This window comes from Sinocyclocheilus anshuiensis, unplaced genomic scaffold (genome assembly GCF_001515605.1).
Source record: "Sinocyclocheilus anshuiensis isolate Anshui unplaced genomic scaffold, SAMN03320099.WGS_v1.1 scaffold405, whole genome shotgun sequence".
Taxonomy (NCBI): domain Eukaryota; kingdom Metazoa; phylum Chordata; class Actinopteri; order Cypriniformes; family Cyprinidae; genus Sinocyclocheilus; species Sinocyclocheilus anshuiensis.
Genome location: NW_015539855.1, coordinates 120,688 through 137,610, shown reverse-complemented (window position 1 = coordinate 137,610; position 16,923 = coordinate 120,688). Strand labels below are relative to the sequence as shown.

General features: G+C 35.9%; 1 protein-coding gene across 2 annotated transcripts; it reads left to right on the top strand.

Annotated features, from left to right (window-relative positions):
- Nucleotides 1-2,574: 2,574 nt before the first annotated feature.
- On the top strand, nt 2,575-15,200 carry LOC107684792 (myotubularin-related protein 9-like). 2 transcript variants are annotated; one of them, XM_016481146.1, is made up of 11 exons: nt 2,575-2,601; nt 3,174-3,379; nt 4,406-4,514; nt 4,629-4,754; nt 5,557-5,730; nt 5,810-6,027; nt 7,350-7,511; nt 7,869-8,010; nt 9,321-9,541; nt 10,565-10,716; nt 14,448-15,200. In XM_016481146.1, exons 2-11 carry the CDS (start codon nt 3,198-3,200, stop codon nt 14,609-14,611), a joined length of 1,650 nt encoding a protein of 549 aa, XP_016336632.1. In that variant the 5' UTR covers nt 2,575-2,601; nt 3,174-3,197; the 3' UTR covers nt 14,612-15,200. The 2 variants fall into 2 exon arrangements, with proteins under 2 accessions (XP_016336632.1, XP_016336634.1); XM_016481148.1 differs by lacking the exon at nt 2,575-2,601 and adding an exon at nt 2,602-2,641.
- The last annotated feature ends 1,723 nt before the right edge of the window (nt 15,201-16,923 follow it).

Sequence of the window (16,923 nt, the reverse complement as noted above, 5' to 3'; positions counted from 1 at the left end):
ATTTTATTTTATTATTTTATTTTATTTTATTTTATTTTATTTTATTTTATTTTAGACTTTACTGCATTAGATCATTTCAGGATGCAAGACTCAGATCCGTTAAATTGCTTTGCCATGAAATTAATGATTTTTTTATACTAATTGCCAAAAATTGTCATGTCAGCAGTGTTCTTAAGTCAGGTTTAATGGATAACATTAAGAAGCAAGCGTTGTCTATTCCCTGGAATACATTCTAGAACTGTTTGTTCAGTTCCACAAGTGCACAGTCCACAGTTCAACTAATGAAAATAAACAGTCCTGATTGTAAATTACATAAATTTTCCTTATCAGGCATTTTAAATTTGGTTTATTTACCAAATATTCCACAGATATAAATCATACTATTGGTCTAACAAGCTAAAAATGTGCCAAGTAAAAATAATAGTTAACAGTTGTGAAACTAATATATTTTCAAGCAAAAAATCATATTATGAGTTTCATTCAATCCAGTAAATCCATTTTTTGACACTACATGACATTACAAACATGTTCTACATCTCTTATGTATAACATTGTTTATCTTTTTGTGTTGTATTTGGTGTTAACCCCTCAATCCTACTTCCACAGCAATGGCAAGCTGGTTTATGGTTAGTTTATGTTGGTCTAGTTGGCCAATATGGCCTTGTTCCTCACGAAAGTTTTATGATCATATACTTTATAAATCTGTAGAGAACACTAAATTATGTTTATGTGATTATATTATATTTGGTAACACTTTATTTTAAGGTGTCCTTGTTACACATGTTACTATTATAATAACAATCAAATATGCATAATTACATGCAAGTAACCCAAAGCCAAACCCTAATCCTAACCCTAACCGTATAGTAAGTACATGTAGTTAATTAATATTACTCAGTTCTTAAAGGGATAGTTCACCCAAAAATGAAAATTTGATGTTTATCTGCTTACCCCCAGGGCATCCAAGATGTAGGTGACTTTGTTTCTTCAGTAGAACACAAACGAAGATTTTTTTACACAAACTGTTGCAGTCTGTCAGTCTTATAATGGAGGTGAATGGGAATCACGGCTTTGAGAGTAAAAAAAAAAACATACACAAACAAAACCAAATTAAACCCTGCGGCTCGTGACGATACATTGATGTGTAAAGACACAAAACGATCGGTCTGTGCAAGACACTGAACAGTATTTATATCGTTTTTTACCTCTGATTCACGCAATGTCCGAACTGTTCGAACTGTCCTGAGCGCATTCTCAACAGCAGGTGCATGAGGCGTCTTCTTCTTCTTCTTGCTTTAGGCCCCCACCGCGGACCTGTGACAGCACCATCTCCCTGCTAAACGAGCTGAACGCCTTCTTCGCTCGCTTTGAGGCACAAAACAGCACCACTGCACAGAAGACTCCACCTCCTCCCGGCGACCAGGTGATGACGCTGTCCCCAGACAGCGTGAGGAGATCCCTCAGCAGGATCAACGCACGCAAAGCTCCGGGTCCTGACAACATTCCTGGGTGTGTACTGAGAGACTGTGCAGTGGAACTCACTGATGTCTTCACAGACATTTTCAACATCTCACTAAGTCAGGCTGTTGTCCCCACATGCTTCAAAGCTACCACCATCATTCCAGTCCCGAAGAAGCCGTCTCCATCCTGCTTCAATGACTACCGTCCAGTTGCACTTACCCCCATCCTCATGAAGTGCTTTGAACGGCTAGTCATGCTCTTTTGCCCCATGCACCACTGAACTCTCAACCTCAGAGCCCCCCCAGCTCCCACATCCCCAGGTCCTTCCACTCCCCCCTCCCACTAACACACTGGGACCTGCACCAGTCACTTTGTGCAGCATTGGTCTGCTCACTACCTCATTCAGCATTGAACTGATCTCATTCAACTACCTCTTCTGACAGTTTAAATAAAGAACTGCTCTCTGAGCTTTTTGTCACTTTAATCAGACTGAATAAGCTCTTTTGCACTATAATCATAATATCTGCACTGTTTGTTTACTTCACTGGCTTGCACTCTATCTGCCATGTGCCTTGTGCTGCTTTATTTTTTTATTTTTTTTATTTTGTTTTTTTACATGACCTTATTTGTATATTTGTATAGTTGTATTTTATATTTAATTTGTATCTATCTGTATTTTATGTTCTGCTGTTAGTGTTATCTGTATGCACCAAGGGTCTTATCTCTCAAATGGACCATTGACACTCTATCTACAATCTCAATTAGGAGTGTCAATGGTCCATTTGAGATAGTCGAATCTACCTAGTCACCTACATCTTGGATGCCCTGGGGGTAAGCAGATAAACATCAACTTTTCATTTTTGGGTGAACTATCCCTTTAAATGTATAATTAAAATAAAGTGTAACCTATATTTTATATTACTTACATGCAGTAAATAATAATTAATTACCCTAATTACTAAATAATATTCCAATTTTTTATTTTAATTTAAATTTTTATTGAGAAGAGGATGAGTGAGAATATTCAACACTCTCCCTCACTTTCACCCAAACCAGTAGGTGGCGATATTGATTAAAATTAGCTTGCGGTCGGTTGTCAAATCCAACAAAGGAGTGGAAACAAGGAAATAGAGGTGTCAGGTGAGAGAAATGCTGTTGTTACCGCTGTCATCTCTTCTAAGTACATGTTTAAAATGCATATTTTGTTCTTGACAAGTAACATCGCACCTGCGGTTCATTGTCGAGTGCATTTGATTAGTTTTAATCCGAGCGTCTTCATGTTGATGCGACACAAAGCTGCAAATCCCGTTTGTTGTCATATTTCAGTCTGATGACACAGCGAGCCGAGAGAAATTGGACAGATACCTTGAATATGCTAGAATAACTGTTTATAAATACACGTGTCTAGTTTAGTTATGCTCCTTCGAGTAAATTAGACGAATGTGGTATTTTTTTTACCGCTGTCTCAATGCTTGCGTCTTGTTTTCCAACCTGCAGCAGATGAGAAATCCACCGCTGCAACATATTAATAACAAACCTCTTCTCAACTGTGTATCACCATTGCTTTTACTATTATCATACTATTATATAGGTTTAGTTGTCAGATTAATGCAAATAACAGAATAATAAGAAACCTAATAATGAGACTAAGACGTAGTTTGCATTACAGTATTCATATATATCAGTGTTTCCTCTCCCATTGACTCTCGCAGGTTTCTTGTACCTCTCAAAACATCATGGAGTTTGCTGAGCTGATCAAAACCCCTCGTGTGGATGGGGTGGTCCTCCACCGACCCTTCATGCCCACTGTGGAGGGAACTCTGTGTCTGACAGGACATCACCTCATCTTGTCTTCTCGCCAGGACACCACTGAGGAGCTCTGGCTGCTTCATGCTAACATTGACTCTACTGAGAAAAGGTACTGCTGAAGTATGAGACAACTAGTAAAAATGGCATATTATTTTTAAATACAATTTCTGTCATTTTCACAACTGTTCAGAAGTTTAGGGTCAGTAAAATAAAAATAAATGTGACCCTAGACCACAAAACCAGTCATAAGGGTCAATTTTTAAAAAATGGAGATTTATACATCATCTGAAAGCTGAATAAATAAGCTTTCGTGATGTATAAATCTTTCAATTGGTGTATGGTTTGTTATGATAGGACAATATTTGGCCGAGGAGATACAACTATTTCAAAATCTGGAATCTGAGGGTGCAAAAAAATCTAAATATTGAGAAAATCGCCTTTAAAGTTGTCTAAATGAAGTCCTTAGCAATGCATATTACTAATCAAAAATTAAGTTTTGATATATCTACGGTAGGAAATTAAAAAAATATCTTCATGGAACATGATCTTTATTTAATATCCAAATTATTTTTTGACACAAAAGAAAAATCGATAATTTTGACCCATACAATGTATTGTTGGCTATTGCTACAAATATACCCGTGCTACTTATGACTGCTTTTGTGGTCCAGGGTCACGACTCGCATATATATTTTTATTAATCAAGGATGCATGTAATTGATCAAACGTGAAAGTAAAGAAATGTATAATGTTACAAAAGATATGATTCAAATAAATTATGTTCTTTTGAACTTTATATTCATCGATGAATCCTGAAAAAATGTATCAATGTTTTCACAAAAAGAAAAAAAAGCAGCACAACTGTTTTCAACACTGATAATAATATGAATTCTCATATTAGAATGATTTATGAGAAGTCATGTAGCACTAAAGACTGGAGTAATGCCTGCTGAAAATTCAGCTTTGACATCACAGTAATAATTTACATTTTAAAACTGTATAGAAAACAGTTATTTTAAAATGTAATGCTATCTCACAGTATTAGTGGTTTACTACATTTTTGATCAAATAAATGCAGCCTTGGTGAGCATGAGAGACTTCTATCAAAAACATCTTACTGACCTAATGTGCACAGGTTTGTCGGATCACTGGGAACTATTATTGTAAAGTGTAAGGACCTGCGGGTGATTCAGCTGGACATACCTGGCATGGAGGAGTGTCTTAATATTGCCAGCTCAATTGAAGTAAGACTGCATTAGTACTCACTCATAAAGCAGAATAATAATGGACTAATAACCCTAATTTCTACTAATCAGTTTATGCTGTTAGTGTTCAGTTTATGATCATTCGTTTTTCAGGCTCTCTCCACGCTGGACTCTGTGTCCCTGATGTATCCGTTCTTCTACCGTCCTTTGTTTGAGGTCATTGAGGATGGATGGCAGTCGTTCGTACCAGAGGAGTCTTTCAAAGATCTGGAGTCTATGGTATTGTTTTATCCCTGGAAGCCTTGACACTGAGGTCATCAGAAAAAGTTGTAATACAGGTTCTCAGTGTATCATTGCTAATTTTTTCAGATGATTCTCTATGGGAAGCCAAAGAGCACATATTCGTGACTTCATGTTCTGATATCCAATTTAATACAAATACAGTTAGTATTTCATAAACTCCCGTTCAAATGTTTGGGGTCAGTAAGGTTTTTTAAATGTTGTTTATACTCACCAAAGCTGTGTTTATTTGATTAAAATACAATAACACGATAATAATATTCAGAAATATAATTACAGCTGTTCTCTATTATTATTTATTTTAAAATGTCATTTAGTCCTGTGATGGCAAAGCTGAAATTTCAGCGTCATTACTCCAGTGTCATGTGATCTTTCAGCAATCATTCTAATATGCTAATTTGGGGCTCAAGGAGCATTTATTATTATTATCAATGTTGAAAACAGTTGTGCTGCTTAATATAATAGTAATGTTTTGTGGAAACTTAAGTGCTCTTTATTTGAATTATTATTTTTCTAACATAGATGTCTTGACTGTCATGCTTGATCAATTTAATGCATCCTTGCTAAATAAAATGATTAATTTCTTTAAAAAATTACTCACCCCAACTTTTGAGTGGTAGTGTACAGTATATCAGTTTATTTTAAACCTCTTTTGGTTTAGGCTTAGTTGAAATACATTGAAGCAGAAACATTTTTGCTTGTGATTTTTGTTATTTTCATTTAAAAAAATAAAGTGTCTAATTAAATAAAGATGACACTGAGTTCTGTTGTCCTCTCTCAGACAGATGAATGGAGACTGAGTGAGGTAAATAAAGACTTCAGCTTGTGCCCCTCGTACCCGTCCCTACTGACTGTGCCCAAAGACATCGACGATGAAAGTCTCTGCAAAGCTGCTTCCTTCCGCCACGGAGGCCGTTTCCCTGTGCTCAGTTACTACCACAAGAAAAACGCCATGGTTAGAAGAAGTGCACTATGGAAATTTTGCTTCCAAATGTTGGCCTGTTTAAAACAGACTCTGATCACACTGTCCACAGGTGATGATGCGAGCAGCACAGCCACTAACAGGAACCAATGGACGCCGCTGCAAAGAGGACGAGAAGCTGATCAATGCCACGCTTTGCGCGGGGAAGCGAGGTTACATCATCGACACGCGGACTATAGCTGTAGCGCAGCAGGCTAAAGCTCGCGGAGGAGGATTTGAACAGGAAGCCAACTACCCTCAGTGGAGGAGGATCCATAAAGCGATTGAGAGGTGTGTATCCAGTTATTCTCACACAGCCAGACTAACTGCATAAGTAGAGATGGATAATATTAATATTCTAACTGATAATCATTTTCATGCTATGGCCAGACATAACAATAAATAAAAAAACAGAATTTGATACTATTTTGTCTAAATAAACATAAAAATAAAAACTAAAATCAGCCGTATTAAATTTAGACATCACAACATTGTATTGCTGCACTTATTTGATTAAGAATACAGTAAAAACACAGTACAGTATACGGTATAGTAAAAATACAGTATTACAATTTAAAATAACTGTTTTCTATTTAAATATATATTTAAAAATGTAATTTATTCCAGTGATATCATTTAGTTTGAACTTTTTTGCATTGAAATGTAGAGAACATAAGTGAATTTGATTTAAAAATTCAATTATTACATTTTATTTTATTAAAAGTTTTGTTATGAATGACCACCTGTCCGACCTGTAAACCGACCAAACCACAGTTTTTGTTTTGTTTTTACATGCTATTTAGAGCCAGGTTTGATACACAATAAAAGACCATCAGCAGTTTCAATGAATAGTTGTACGGAAATCAGTGGAAGAATATCAAAAACGGTAAAGACTCTGTGGTAAAATTGGTTCAAAAGCAATACATACTATACATACATAATGCCTCAAACAAAAATGCTAGGTATAGTTAAAAATTTTAATTTTACTTTTTTATTTTGTTTTTTTTTTATGTAAAATTTTATTAAACATTTTTATTTTAAATTTAGATTTTTTTTTTTTATTTGGCATGAAACAAATTCAATATTTCACTTTTACAACTATATTTTGTAATGCATGTTATAGATCTTATTGTGAATGATTCATACATGTATGTGTTTAATTAAAATATTTATTTATTTATTTAGACCTTGTATTGTTTAATCAAAACCATAACTTCTCTCTGGTTTCATCGTGATTTTGACAAATGTTTGGCAAATCCAGTGACTATTTCTTAAGTGCTCAGCTTGGTTTACAGGCAAACTGATAAAGTTTCTTAAGTCAGTGAAACAGATCACTTTCTTTTCAATATATGTGATCAATATATATATCATATATAATATATATCAGGCGGTCCGTGAATGGACTGTGAGCAATTTGTACCATCTGAGACTGAGACTAGTATCCACTGCACTTTTATTAGGGGGCTTAAACTCGTTCAAGCCTGGAAAACACATGTCATGTGCAGCTAAAATGCTCATTTGGAGCTGAAGAATACCATATGCAAACAAACAAACACAGCTGCATAAATGAGTCCTGTAACTGATACTATAATCTGACAGCTGTTCTCCCACAGGTCTAATGTTCTGCAGGACAGTCTGATAAAGCTGGTGGAGGCGTGCAACGATCAGTCGCACAGCATGGACCGCTGGCTCAGTAAACTTGAAGCGTCCAACTGGCAGAGTAATGTTAAGGAAATCCTCACAACGGCCTGCCTGGCTGCACAGTGCATTGACAGGTACATCTGTTGATACATCTATCTGTTCCTGTCTCATGCACACAGAGCCTTTACACTGTAGACAGATCTGTACAGGCCATATTGTGCAGCTGTGTTAATTACTGTTTTAGCTCTATTCTAAGTTAATTACAAAAGCTGCTGTCGCCCCGTTTCTCGCCACATTTGTTACAAAGCTTGTTGTGGTGATAATTAGTGCTGTTGTCATGCTATAATCATCATTATGTTCATACCACACTGGTTCTGCTGCTTTTGGCATGCAGTTCTTTATCAGGTTTGTAGCACTATATGTGTGCTAAATTTCAATCTGAGTGCAGTTTCAAACTTGGAGGGGCCACTTTAATTTGTGTTGTATTCTAGGGAAGGGGCGTCAGTGCTGGTTCATGGCACAGAGGGCACTGATTCAACACTGCAGGTCACGTCTCTCGCCCAGATCATCCTCGATCCGGCATGCAGAACCATCCGTGGCTTTGAGGCACTGATTGAGCGAGAGTGGTTACAGGTGAGAAACCTTGACTCGGATGTGTCTGATTTCTGCTTCCTGTTCCATTGTCAAAATCATTCTATTACCTTCCCTAGAAATTCTCTGAATGTACTGTAAGAAGTTGGCTGCTATATTTGCATACCGGAAATATTATCATAGGGCATCAGAGAAGAGCAAAAGTGTAATTGTATAAAGACAAAGTATTTAAGTATTTCCCATCAAAATATGTGACCCTGGACCACAAAAGCAGTCTTAAGTCGCTGGGGTATATTTGTAGCAATAGCCTAAAAAACATTGTCTTTCAGATGATGTATAAATCTCAATTTAAATAAATTGACCCTTATGACTGGTTTTGTGGTCCAGGGTCACATATAATACAAGAATTAAATAAAACTTTGTTTGTCATATGGCTTTATTCTGCAGTTGTTAGATGTTTCAAAACATCTTTCATGCGTTTTATTTTTATTAATTTATTTATGTACTTTACTGTGCAAAAGTTTGGGTTCATTTAGCAAGAATACATTAAATTGATCAAAAGTTACAGTAAAGACATTTATAATGTTACAAAAGTTTTCTGTTTCGAACAAATGTTGTTCTTTTGAACGTTCTATTCACTACTGTCAAAGAATCCTAAAAACATTGTATCACAGTTTCCACAAAAATATTACACAAACATTTAGCGCACGTTTCCAACATTGATAAAAATAATGTTTCTTGAGCACCAAATCAGCATGTTAGTATGATTTCTGAAGGATCATGTGACACTGAAGTCTGGAGTAATAATGCAGAAAATCACAGGAATAAATCAAATTTTTAAATATATTAAAATATAAAACAATTATTTTAAATTGTAATAATATTTGTCAATATTACTGATTTGACTGTATTTCGATGAAATAAATGTAGCTCTGATGCACATAGGAGACTTCTTTCAAAAGCATTTAAAAATCTTTTTAAACCGTACAACTTTTGAGTGGTGTTGTATGGTCTTTTATTTGGTTTATGTCTGAATGCAGTTACAGTATGTATACACATGTTTTTCTTAAAGAAATGTAGGAGAAATGCATATTTCATAGTGTCAATATATGTAACATCATTTATAATGACATATAGCCATGTTGTTGATAAATACTGAATAATCGTAATGACTATAAAATGTGTCACAGGTAATGTGTAGAGAATCAAGACCCTTGCTAGTGTCCCAATTTGATAATACACTGATTAACAACATAAGGAAATAGGAAGTGGAATGAGACAGCCTTGGTTTTAAAATGAAGTTTCTCTGTAAAGTCTGGGATAACCTAAGGTCCTGTAACCTTTACCTCCAGGCCGGTCACCCATTCCAGCAGCGCTGTGCACAGTCTGCATACTCAAACGGGAAGCCCCGAAGTGAAGCGCCTGTGTTCCTGCTCTTCCTGGACTGTGTGTGGCAGATCCTGCGGCAGTTCCCTTGCTCCTTCCAGTTCAACGAGAACTTGCTGATCATGCTCTTCGAGCATGCCTATGCCTCACAGTTTGGCACTTTCCTTGGAAACTGCGTGGCCGAGAGGTTAGTGTTCCCCTTCATCACATTCCTGTCATGACGTCCATTTACAGATTCTCACATGCTATCTCCTTTCCTGTATTACATCACATACAACCTTGTAAAAACAGCTTGTTTTAACCATATCAGATAAATCTCTAAGTAGCCAACACAGGACCTGTCGCAAACGCCACAGTTATTTTATCACTCTGAAGGTAACTTGTGTGTCTGTGTAACAGTTACGTCACCAGCGGTGGATTTGAAAGAAAACCGCAAGGGAATTTGTGATTGGGCCATAGTTTACACTTGTACATAAACACATGGCATGTTGTAATTCAGGAGCAGAAGGTCACGACCCTTTCCGTCAACACTCCAGCATCAGTAAAGGTCAACTTGTTGTTGGCCGTGACCCTTTTGTGTTTGTTTCATATTCTGAACAGGATGTTGTGGTAACTGTGTTGTGAAATGATTTTCCGCTTGTTGCTTAAATGTGTATCACATTTCAAAATGCCCAGTTTTGGTACAGTCATTTACTGACAATGAAGGGTGTGTAGTTTGTGACGTCATAAATCTGATCTTTAGACACAAGAGGAGAGGTTTCATTCTGGTTCAAAATTTTAAAATATGTTTTCTTTAAATTAACTAAAAAAATAAAGGTTCCTTATGGGCCTCGATATTTCCATGAAGAACCTTTAACATCCATAGAAACTTTCCCTTGTATAAAAGGTGGTTTATAGTGGAAAAAGTTTCTTAAAATTGTTCTTCACTAAGAAAAAAAATTTTCTTTTAAGAACTGTTCACTGAAAGGTTCTTTAGGGAACATAAAATGGTTCTTCTGTGGCATCACTGCAAAAAACAACAACTTTGGAACCTTTATTTTAAAAAATGTACTTTTGCAAGATTCGAATATTTATGAATGTTAGGGTCCAGCTTGAAGTGTAGAATAGTTGCTTATTGTAACATAATGGATGGCAACGGCTGCAACGTGTACATTTACACCTAAAATTTAGGTGTAAATGTAAACTTTGTACTTTCTGTGTAATGTTTCAGGGGGAAGCTGCAGCTGTCTCAGAAAACTGTTTCTTTGTGGTCGTGGGTGAACAGACCTCAGGAGCTGGAGCGATTTCTCAACCCACTATATGAGCCCAATAACCTGGTCATCTGGCCGTCTGTGGCTCCTCAGAGCCTGCTTCTGTGGGAGGGTGAGCACCATCAAATCTCCCACATTCCTATCATTTTTTGATCTCTTCCAGCACCTGCTGTGAATGTGACATCATCATGAAAATGATATTGAAAAGCATGTTTACCCAGTTAAACTATAGGGGGCAGTCATGTGTTGTTTGGTGCTTTAACTATATTTTTGCAGTGAACCATGAGATGCGTGAGATGCTTAAAGAACGTGTTGATTGTAAGATCAGTATGTGTTTTGTAATGAATGGTATGTCACCATTCTTCCATGACATACAACAGATGCACCTATAGATACTGTATCTTGTGCATTAGTCACATACTTCACTATTATGTTTAACAAACTCTGAGACAGATTTCCATCTGAATAATTATAATTATCCTGGTGTAATGAAAATGAAACCGTATATTCTTTACATTTTTTTTAGTAATTGAATTTATATTCAAATCTAAAATTATAATTATTATTAATTACATTAATTTTAGAATACAATATTATTTAAATTAATTATTTACATTTTTAAAGAACTCACCTATAGTCTGCTGCAAAGTTATTGTAGTTTGTATATGTGACAGAGATTGTGGTTTTTGGGACACGGATTAGACAAAGATGAAATGTAAAAAATAAAGTTAATATTACTCTAAATATAGTAATCCATTTATTTTTAATCAAGAAAATGAATCTTCCTTGTCATGTTTAAGATATTATTTAGCATTAAAGAAGCAACTCTGAGACTTCAACATCCATTTGTTTTAAACTTTTCACCAGATACAGGTTAATGTCACATGGAATTCACAAGTGTGACAATGATTTAACCCCGATGACCTCTGTGCCATTCATTTTTTAGTCCTCATCTGTCATGCCTCTATTTTAGAGGTGCAGTGAAAGAGACACTTTCAGGAAAAGCAGCCAAGTAGACATGGAGTTTAATGCCATGGGGGTTCACTTTCAGTCACATGAGCAGTTCTCAAACAACTCACAGATATGTTTAGACCTTTCATATACACTGCCAGTCAAACGTGTGAATATTAGTGTACTCACCAAAAGAGCTACACTGAACAGTCTTATACAATAGATATAAGCCTTTGACTAGATTACAGTTCATTAACCTATATTTTAAAAAAAATGAATGGAAGTAACACATGCTGCTAGTATGTTTGTGTGATGAATGAAAGTAACCAGGTGGTTTGAACAAAACTATGAGTTTTCAATTTGTGGGTTATATGTGAATGTATCCTTTCTTCAATTTGCACTTTCTTCCAAGTCACTTTAGTACAGAACCATATGTGAGAGAACTGTGTCCAGTTTATTTTTGGCAAGCAGATGTATTGCTTATACAGTACTGGTTGGCTATATTAACATGGTGTCTCAGGCCGTCCAAGATGTAGGAGTTTTTTTCTTTATCCGAATAGATTTGGATACATTTATCATTACATTACTTGCTCTGCAGTGAATGGGTGCCGTCCAAACAGCTGATAGAAACATCACAATAATCCACAAGCCTCACAACTCAAGTCCATTAATTAACGATTTATGACATGAAAAGCTGTGCATTTGTGAAAGGCATTTGAACTTAAACCGTCACTTATGGCTAAAATATGAGTCTGTAATTCCTAATAGCGCTTCCTCCAGTGAAAAAGTCCTTCCCCTGTTGTCCTCTCACATTAAATTCCACCAACATATTTGTTTAGAACCGTTTTGGACTTTTTTTCACTTGTAAATGATCTGTGCATATTTCTCTCCTGATTCAGATGAGACAAACCTTTCACAAGAAACACCAATATTATAGATATAAAATAGGATTTGTTTCTTACAAACATGCAGCTTTTCACTTCACAAGATATTAACTAATGGACTGGAGTCATGTGGATTACTTATGGATTACTGTGATGTTTTTTTTAACTCTCATTCTGACGGCACCCATTCACTGCAGAGGATCCATTGGTGAGAAAGTGATGCAATGCAATAAATAAATTTCAGTGTAATGCAGTGATGCAATGCAATAAATTTCTCCAAATCTGTTCTGATGAAGAAACAAACACATCTACATATTATATGGCCTGAGGGTGAGTAAAACTATTCCTTTAAGTGTCAAGGTCTTTTGAGGAATAGCTAATCAAATGTTAATTTCACAGTTGAATGAGTATTGACCAGGGTAGGGTTGCACCAGCCATTCGTAAGTTCTTACTTAAATTAGAATGTTAAGTCCACACTAGAAGCTTAGTAACTACTAGCTAGTTTGTAACTAAATCTATACATTATTTGGTTGCACCAGTTGTTCATAAGGCAGGACGTAGCAAGTAAGTAATGCGTAGTTGCATAATATGACGTTTACACTAAATCATCCAATAGAAACCTTCAAATACGCGAGCAGAACTTGTTTAAATGCAATTAATTAAATTTATCCTTCATTCGAACTTCTTTTGCCTCACGTATACTAACGGTAAAAATATAAACAAGTTTCCACTAAGGAAAGGAAGGGGAAAGGACGTGACGTGTGGCCAAGTATGGTGTCCCATAGGGGGTGAGGCATGTTTCCATTTTAAAAGGATGAGATGTCTCACTGTTGGGGGTTCAGTGCCTTGCTCAAGAGTCTCACCTCAGTCGTGGTATTGAAGCTGGAGAGAGCACTGGTTATTCACTCCCCCCATCTACAATTCCTGCCGGACCTGAGACTTGAACCTGCGACCTTCGGGTTACAAGTCCGACTATCTAGTCCGAAATAAATAAGGATCACTAAATACTGAAAGAAAAAAAAACATAAGAAATGGCATTTATTTATTATTTCATCTGACATGCACAACACGGACCGAAGCGCACAGGGGCGCACTGTAGATGGGGTGTTGAAGATGCGCTAAAAAAGAAAGTAGGTTTATTCACATATTGTTCTCTCTCTTAATATGTACATGAGTGTAAAGAAGAGCATATTGATGCAGTTCACTCAGTCTGCTATTTTATTCCAACCGTTACTCCTGACCAGACGCTTCCGTAAATATTTAGTTTATACGTAGAGTTACACTTCAACTACATGTAATGGTGCAACGGAAAAATATTTAGTAGTGCGTAAGTTGTAACTTAGTGCCCATTTATGTCAAAACTAGGCTAAGTTGTAACTTACGTACAGCTGGTGCGGCCCCAGTAGACTCTGCTAACACCATCACAAAATGTCAGCATTATGTGTGTTAAGAAACATGGGATTGGTGATTGTGTGGGGATATTTAAGCTTTCCTTATGTATAACCTTAAGGTACAGCAGGGTGATCAATGTGGCCATCTCACATCTTTTTCTTTTTGTGTGTCCCAGAAAAGATCATTTATCAGCAACACAGAATGATATCATCACATATCACATATGTAAATATTTAGTTTATACGTAGAGTTACACTTCAACTACATGTAATGGTGCAACGGAAAAATATTTAGTAGTGCGTAAGTTGTAACTTAGTGCCCATTTATGTCAAAACTAGGCTAAGTTGTAACTTACGTACAGCTGGTGCAGCCCCAGTACACTCTGCTAACACCATCACTAAATGTCAGCATTATGTGTGTTAAGAAACATGGGATTGGTGATTGTGTGGGGATATTTAAGCTTTCCTTATGTATAACCTTAAGGTACAGCAGGGTGATCAATGTGGCCATCTCACATCTTTTTCTTTTTGTGTGTCCCAGAAAAGATCATTTATCAGCAACACAGAATGATATCATCACATATCACATATCTAGCACCTTGTTCTTTTCTCTGTAGGGGTATTCCTTCGCTGGAATCGCTCTACAAAGTGTTTGGACGAGGCCTATCAGGAGATGGTCCATATTATAGAGTACAACAAGGAGCTGCAGAACAAAGTGAACAGCCTGCGCAGGCAGCTGGCCCAGCTCGAGACAGAGGACAGCCCACTGCAGACACCATAGGACGTCAACAGAATGGTATCCTTCTGATTTGCCATCTCTGTCTTACTGAAATAAGCCTCACACTCATGTATCTACACTCCTCTGATCGTACTCTTTCTTTCTGTCTCCATTGGTCTCCAATGTGTTCTACTCTCTGGCCACTAGATCTGCTGCTCTATTAATATATCATTGTAGTTTTCTTCCTTAAACACTATGCATCACTTGTCATTATTATGATGTATTTCATGTAAAACACTTTAAACTGATTAGCAGGTTATGATATGGATGTCATGTCATTAGAGATTGTACATTGGTGCTTTGGTTTACATGTTCTCAAAGAAAAGGGACTGCTGATGTGCCTTTTTTTTTTCATTTTAAGTCGTGTGCCATGAAGTGCAATAGAAAACACAATTATAAAATAAAACAAAAGGGAAAATATTGGACTGACTATTAGATGCTGGAAATATCATTTGAATCTAACACAGGTGGTTTACATAGTCTTACATGATCCCTAACTCCTTCCAAAGAGACACTGGCCACATGATTAAAGAGAGAGTTCACCCAAAAATGCTGTCCAAGATGTAAATGAATTTGTTGCTTCATCAGAACAAATTTGGAAAAATGTAACATTACAACACTTGTGCACCAGTGGATCCTCTGCAGTGAATGGGTGCCGTCAGAATGAGAGTCCAAACAGCCGATTAAAAACATCTCAATGAAACACAAGCAATACACATGACTCCAGTTCATCAATTAATATCTTGTGAAAAGAAAAGCTGTTTTTTTTTTTTTTTTTAATTACACATCACTTCTACCCAAAATACCAGTCCATAATAATGCTTGTGGTATCAGCCTTTTGAACTCTCATTCTCACGGCACCCATTCAGTTTTGCAAGTGTGAAGGAACAAACTCGTCTACATTTTGGATGGTCTGAGAGTGAGTACATTTTCAGCAGATTTGCATTTTTGGGTGAACTGTAACTTTAAGAAATTGCCAAAAGTGGCACTTTTTGCTTTACAAATGTAAGATTGTTTGTGCTCAGGTAATATTCATATTTGTATAAAGATTATTCATATTTAGTATATAGTTTAAAAATCCAGATTTCTGTTAGAGATATTGTGAATGTCAAAATAATGTCATAAATGTCCACCCACAACCCTTAAAATTCTTTGTTACAACATTTTTGTATTTTTTTTTTAATATGAATATCTTTATTAGGACACACAGCAGTTGTTTAGAAACATCTAAAAAATAAACCCCACTGGGATTATTACAGTTTCCGTTCTGCACAAAAGCATTTCATTTCCTCCAGTTCTCCACGAGTGACATGAGCATGGTCTGTAGACAGAAGGTGTTTGCTGCAAAATCTCATGCAAGTCATTTCACATATCATTTATGTAAATAAATCAAGATATATATGCTTAATGTGCCATTAAAGGTTTTTGGGTCCATTTGTTTAATAAATATCTGAATATTTAAATCTATCGTGTAGTGACTCCTGTAGCCTATATAGGCCATTTTAATATTCCACTGGGTTCTTGCCATCAAAACAGACTCTGCTGCATTTATGAATGTGTTTTAGTTTAAGGTAGGTTTTGATACTGGGGATAGACAGTCAGTTGTTGTTGTTTTTGTTTTGTTTTTTTTAATGCACAATTTTTTTATATCATTCTGGCACTTCAGTAGCATCAACTGACAAGCATTATTAAGATTCACTGTAAAATTGTCTGTACAGTGTCATGCCTTGCTTTACAAAATATTGATCAAATGTATAACTGAAGTATGTTATGTTCTGTGGGCATTAAATTTGTTTAATGTACAGATGTGTGTATTTTTTTTTCTTTCATATTTAAATTGACCACCTGTAAGTATCTCAGTTCCAATACAATAATTAGTAATAAAATATAAATTACCGGTAGTCAATTTGCCTTATATTATCAGTGCATCACAATAATGACCGATATTACCATTGAGAAAAAGGAAACAATGGTATGTAAACTTCAAACTGAATATACAGTATAGCTCATGTAAAATATAGAATGTCATTTTTCATTTTATTTATATATATATATATATATATATATATATATATATCGAATGTTACTTGTTTGGGGGACACATATTTTGATGAAGCAATATTTTGAAAACATCTGAGCAACTGTCACACTATTAAAATGTGATCAGTAGTATGTAGCCTATTGTCAACACTAGTAATAAAATGACATATAGAGCCAAAGAAATACTAATTAATTTCATACATATTATTACAGGGACAGTCTCCTGATGTAACCCAAGGTTAAGTGCCTTACTCAAGGGAACAATGGTGATATTT

Bases quoted from the DNA above. Each gene is read 5' to 3' on its own strand.
- LOC107684792 (XM_016481146.1), top strand. From the start codon at position 3,198: ATGGAGTTTGCTGAGCTGATCAAAACCCCTCGTGTGGATGGGGTGGTC. The intron at 4,515-4,628 runs GTAAGACTGCAT...TTCGTTTTTCAG, and splicing joins ATATTGCCAGCTCAATTGAA to GCTCTCTCCACGCTGGACTC. The intron at 6,028-7,349 runs GTGTGTATCCAG...GTTCTCCCACAG, and splicing joins ATCCATAAAGCGATTGAGAG to GTCTAATGTTCTGCAGGACA.